Source organism: Cebus imitator, unplaced genomic scaffold (genome assembly GCF_001604975.1).
Source record: "Cebus imitator isolate Cc_AM_T3 unplaced genomic scaffold, Cebus_imitator-1.0 Scaffold60, whole genome shotgun sequence".
Classification (NCBI taxonomy): domain Eukaryota; kingdom Metazoa; phylum Chordata; class Mammalia; order Primates; family Cebidae; genus Cebus; species Cebus imitator.
In genome coordinates this window covers 2,627,460-2,633,459 of record NW_016107375.1, presented here as the reverse complement: position 1 = coordinate 2,633,459, position 6,000 = coordinate 2,627,460, and the positions used below count along the sequence as shown (strand labels likewise).

General features: G+C 41.9%; 1 protein-coding gene across 7 annotated transcripts in view; it reads right to left on the bottom strand.

The window, feature by feature from the left end:
- The window catches only part of DYM (dymeclin), a 437,637-nt gene that overhangs the window by 48,756 nt on the left and 382,881 nt on the right, over nt 1-6,000 (bottom strand). Inside the window, exon 18 of one of the 7 annotated variants that reach the window (XM_037738956.1) lies at nt 2,156-2,195. The exons of the other annotated variants lie outside the window; for them this stretch is intronic. Coding sequence (XP_037594884.1) covers nt 2,156-2,195 — 40 coding nt within the window. The remainder of the gene's footprint in view (nt 1-2,155; nt 2,196-6,000) is intronic. 7 annotated transcript variants of the gene reach the window in all.

Below are 6,000 nucleotides of genomic sequence, written 5' to 3'. Positions count from 1 at the left end.
CATGAGGAAATAATCTGCCCATAAAATGAAGTGGAGGTTGGGTGTGGCGGCTCACGCCTATAATCCCAACACTTTGGGAGGCTGAGGCTGGTGGATCATGAAGTCAGGAGATCGAGACCATCCTGGCTAACACGGTGAAACCCTGGCTCTACTAAAAATACAAAAAATTAGCTGGGCATGGTGGCACATGCCTGTAGTGCCAGCTATTTGGGAGGCTGAGGCAGGGGAATCTCTTGAACCCGGGAGGCGGAGGTTGCAGTGAGTCGAGATTGTGCCACTGCACTCCAGCCTGGGCAACAGAGTGAGACTCTCTCTCAAGAGAAAAAAAAAAAAAGAAAAAAAAAGAAGGTGTTAGTTTTATTAGTAGGTGAGATCTTGACTATGTTCTAGATATGACATATGGCCAGAAATAGGGAATTATTCTTATGACTCAATAAACTTCTTAAATTGGGTATAAAATATGTTCCTTCCAATTTCACTGTGAGACTAGTGAGTAACAATATAATTTAACACCAAACCCATCTCAAGTTTAACTTATCTAACACCAAAGAAAAGCTGACTTTAAGTAAACTATTTCATATTTTAAATGTAATAGGGTAATTTCTATTTGAAAAAGCATGCTTTGATGAGCAAAGATCATTTCTAGACACAGTGTACAACTTACCATTTTTAATGTTGGGCTTTTAAAAGAGTAGATATTCAAGTGGGGCAAGTAGAACATGCTGGGAATGATTTTCACAATCCAGTAATTGACACTATATTAGTCAGAGATAAGGAAGCTCCCTGAAATATTGGTCCAACATTCGGACATATCTAACAGAAGAGTCAAAATTGAGAGAGACAAATAAGGACAACTGGTTCCTTTTTTTTTTTTTTTTGACAGAGTCTCACTCTGTCACTCAGGTCTGTCACCCAGGCTGGAGTGCAGAGGCCTGATCTCAGCTCACTGCAACCTGCACCTTCCAGGTTCAAGCGATTCTCCTGCTTCAGCCTCCCGAGTAGGTGGTACTACAGGTGCATGCCACCATGCCCAGCTAATTTTTGTATTTTTAGTAGAGATGGGGTTTCACCATGTTGGCCAGGATGGTCTCAATCTCTTGACCTTTTGATCTGCCAGCCTCAGCCTCCCAAAGTGCTGAGATTACAGGCATGAGTCACCGTACCTGGCCTGCAAGATTTATTTTGCTACCAAAAAAATCAGATTATTTGTCACTTTTCATTTAAGTGTTTTAGTTTTTTCTGACTATATTCAAGATGCAATAATAAAGACTAAATTGTTCTATTCTAGGATTACAAACTATGCTTAATTTACTTACCCATTGCAAGAAAAAAACTGCTTACAAACTGCTTAGAAATCTAATATATATTTAATTAAATAAAAATAATGTAAGACATTTCTAATGAATACCATGGATTAGCCTGTTTACCAAGAATGATTACCCAGAAAGTAAATACGACATTAAGCCACTGCATGTTTACTGCAGTTTCAATATTAGGTACAAGAAAGGCGTAATAGCCTTTCAGTACTCCATAAAGCAGCAATGGACACAACTTTCAGAAGTTTCAAAGGTTACTCTACAACACTGAGTACAGATATTGTCAAACTCAAGGACTTAATTTGGTGTATTATGTATGCTTTCAGTTACATAAATTGGTCTAATAAGCAAATGAGTTAAGAGGAAGCAAAAATTTAGGATTTGAAAGAATGAACAGCTGAAATCTATAGCTCAAAGATAAGAGGGACTACAATAATCTTGTCTGTCACCTAGGGTGGCGTACAGTGGCAGGATCAGGGCTCACTGCAGCCTTGACTTCCAGGGCCCAAGTGATCCTCCTGCTTTAGCCCCTTGAATAGGTGGGACTTTAGGTATGTGCCACTACACCAGGCTAATTTTCTGGCGTGTGCCGAGTAGGGGGGTAGTTTTAGTAGAGATGAGGTCTCCTTATGTTTCCCAGGCTGGTCTCAAACTCCTGAGCTCAAGTGATCCTCCTGCCTCAGCCTCTCAAATTGCTGGGATTACAGGCATGAGTCACTGCACCTGGCTCCAATGAACTCCTTAGCCTGAGTTTCCTCACATGCAGAAGGGAAATTATCCTTACACCTCATAGAATTGCTAGGGAGACTAAATGAGATCACCTATATAAAAATACCTACCAGAGCACCTGGTATAGAGCAAGTGCTCAATTAAAGTTACCTGAACAGTAAACAACAAAGAAAATGGAAGTTGAGTCAAAAGAGGGATACTTATTTATTTTATTTTATTTATTTATTTATTTATTTATTTTTTTATAAAGACGGGGTTTCACCATGTTGGTCAGGCTGGTCTTGAACTCCTGGCCTCAGGTGATCCGCCCGCCTTGGCCTCCAAAGTGCCTGGATTACAGGTGTGAGCCACCACGCCCAGCCAAATTGGGATACTTATGTCAGACCGAAGAGCACATGCAACATTTAAAAGACCACAGACTTCATTAATGGAATTTTACTACTCTGTCTCATTTTAAAGTAATTCTCATCTTATATTTGGGTTACACGTAAAAGATTTTCTACTTTGGCAGGTTATCAGCAATGCTCAAAGAACTGTTTAACCAGACAGATTCCTCAGTTCATCACCAGCCTAGTAGGTTAGAATCTCAGGTGGGATCCAGAACCTGCATTTGAAAAAGTGCTCCAGGTGACGGTTCATTAATTAAGAGAATTCTCTTGAAGTCCTCATTTTGGTGGAGGGAGAATCAATGTGACCAGAATCCTTCTTAGATAACCCCCAAATAGAACAGATTCTAGTACCAACATTATGGGTGTTCTATTGTGTTTTCCTACAGTCCTTGTCCTGCAAAATGACTCTGAGGGATTCAACTGAGGGACTGGCCTTGGCTAAGATTGCCCATTTGCTTCCTTCTCAACGTGTAAAACTGGTGACTTGGAAAACTGTAGCGACATCCTGCAAATGTGTGTGTGTGCACGCGTGCATGTGAGGTCATGGAGTTCACAACATAACATTTCTTACATGGGGATTAAATGGTCCTAAGGATCAGGTGCTACATTATTCTAGTAGTTTTGGGAGCCATTTATGAGCATGTGTTTACTGTTCCATGGGAGGCAGAAGTAGCTTATAAGAGTTGATCTTTGTCTTTACTGGACAAGAAACTCAAGGAGAGTCAGAATGGGCAGAAGAACCACTGTGACTGTTGAATTCTGCAGAGATCATCATGGGCCTGGTGAAATGTTGTCTCCCTTTTGAAGAAAGAAGCCCAGCACAGAGCTGTCCCTTTTATGCTGAATGCTTCCTAGTTCTCATTCCACAGAAAAAAGGTAACAACCTTTCAGGAAAGAGAGAAAACAATTTTTTTTTTAAAAAAAGTCTAAAGTGATAAAAAGAAATACAGGAGAAAAAGGTCGAATGATGTCATTTGTACAAGTAAATTAGTTATAAGCTAGCAGCGGACTTAGTCTGAAGAAGAGGCTTTGCTGCTGGGCTGGTGGACGGTGCCAGGCATTCGGTATCCTCAACCTTCCCAGTCAGATGCCAGAGGCTTCGGCTCCTGTCAGTTTCTGTCAGGCCCTGAGTACAAATATGCTCTACATGCATCAGGCAAAGTAGAGAGAATGAACCAGAAAAAGCAAACAGTGGCTCTTTATTGGACCCTCATAGAGCCTGACAGGCCCTCCATGCTCTTCACCATCTGAGAAAGGTTCAGAAATAGGAAAAAATGAGATCACTTGAAAAATTTATCCTCATAGCATAAATCAGAATATTTTACTCTGCTTGAACTCACTGCAGGTGATAGTCAAGAAGAGACCCCCTGAGAAACTATTAAACATTTAGTAAGGCCAATTTCCATAGGAATTAGCTTATTGATGAGATCTACTAAAGCAGAGGTCTTCACAGTTTGTAGCTGTAAGAATGCACGCGTGGAAGAACATAGGCTTTTAAAAAGTGACTGTTCCAACAAAGTGACCAAGACCTTCAGTCCTCACTGAGCTTCTTTATCATATTTTGGAATAAAAGCCAACCTTTCAAGAGTCTATGGAGAGCCTTTCTTCAAAGAATGTTTTCTTGAAGCAGCATTTTATGGTCAACAGGCCCATTCTTCGTTGGTACCCTTCTCTATCTGATTTCCTCCCTCCCTCCCATTCAGCAAATATTAAAGTGCCCAGTATGTGCCAGGTATATTTCAGAAAACGCAGCAAACGAAATATGAAGACTCCTGGCCTCCTGGAGCTTACATTATCTGAAAGGATAATAGCAAATAATTGTACATTATGCTAGATGACAAATGCTGTGGAAAAAGAAAACATACAGTAGTATTAGGGGACTGGGAGTGCAGAAACATAAACTGAGAGGTCATGCAGGTCCCATAGAGAGAGAGATGTCATTTGCTCACGCGAGCAAAGACTTGAAGGAGATGCAGAAATGAGGTCAGCAGATATCTGGAGCAGGGAGAGTGATCCAGGCAAGGCTCAAGAGGGCAGGTATGCTTGGAGGAATTATCTAGTGCTGTGCTTCTCAAACTGGAGCAGGCATCAGTTCACACTGGGGCTGACGTTAAAGCGCCTACTGCCCCCCGTCCCACAGATTCTAATTCCATAGGTCTGGGTAAGGCCCGAGAACCTGCATTTCTTGCAAGTTCCTAGGGGATGTTGATACTGCTGATACGAGGATCACATCTGAGAAACAGTGACTTGATACATTATTTTTAAAACTCTGAGTTACTAAATAATAGTGAACCATTAAATCAATTTAATAGGTTTGACCAGCAATTTTAAAAAAAGAAACAGAATAGGAAATGTTGGAGCCCATCATGTTCAATGAGGGTAAGTACTGTTTTATGAAACTTTTATTTCAGTTGTAAATAATGTGTGAACTGTATCATGTTGTAAAATGTATTTTTTGCTGTGGGTGGTAGTCTAAAAATTTGAAAGCCACTGGACTAATTACTGTATCATTAAGTAACACAAGCCACATTGATACAGCAGAGAGAATGAGGGGAGTCCTATTGTTCCAGTAGGACACTAAGCTGAACTTGCCTTGGACCTTCTCTTGTAGTCACACACAGATTCCCCCGCCTGGATTTCTCTTTCATCTTGGCTTTATGGAAACCTTTAAGACAGAGAAAGTCAAGTCCAGGTTTCTCTTAAACCTTCCCTGACGAGCTCTTTCCAGCGGTGTCTCTGTTCCTTCTTCCAGAACTTCTGCACCATTCATTACAGGAAGCATAAACTGCCCTGCTCTATTCAGCTGTGCAATGCGAGGCTGTGCCTTTCTCTCCTCAAAGTTGATACATTTTTCTGAGGGGAGGGGTAGTGTCTTACACACTTCTGCTTCCCCAGCATCCTAGCAATGCTATGGTCAATGCTATGGAAGGAAGAAACAAACCACATTTGTAAGAGATGCTTGTTTGTATATTACAGGTGATACTGGTGATGATCATGATGATGAAAATTAATGTAAAGGGACAGATGAGTGCACATATCCTGAGAAGCAAATCTGGGGACAGCAGGGAAGGGTGGTAGAAACAGGGCCAAATACTGGAAAACCAACTGGCAGGGAAAGCCTGGTGGTAAGAGACCCTTCGTCTTCCACTCAAGAGCCTGGGCTCAGGGGGCTTTGGGACAGCATGCCATGGAGAAGAGCCTCACTCTTCACTACAAAGAGTCCCTCCTTTAATGTTCCGCACTAATGCCATGCGGTGAATAAGGAGAGTTGAAGGACCAAAGGAGGAATCAGGAGTTTGGCTGAGAAGAAGGCGAGAAATAGGAACCCAGAGGCAGAGCGGAGAAGTTAATTTACCCCACAAATATGTACTGAATGAGAGGAGTGTGCTGGGGATGGTTTTTGCTATAATGGAGGGACCTACGTGGTGCCACAGCAATGTGGAGAAAACCACCTGAGTGTGTGCGGGTGAATCGGAGTGGGCTTCATAGAAAGTGGGGAGCATGACTGGCTCTCCTGACAGGCCACAAAATGTGAGAAGCCAGAAGCTGCATGCACAAAGGCCTGG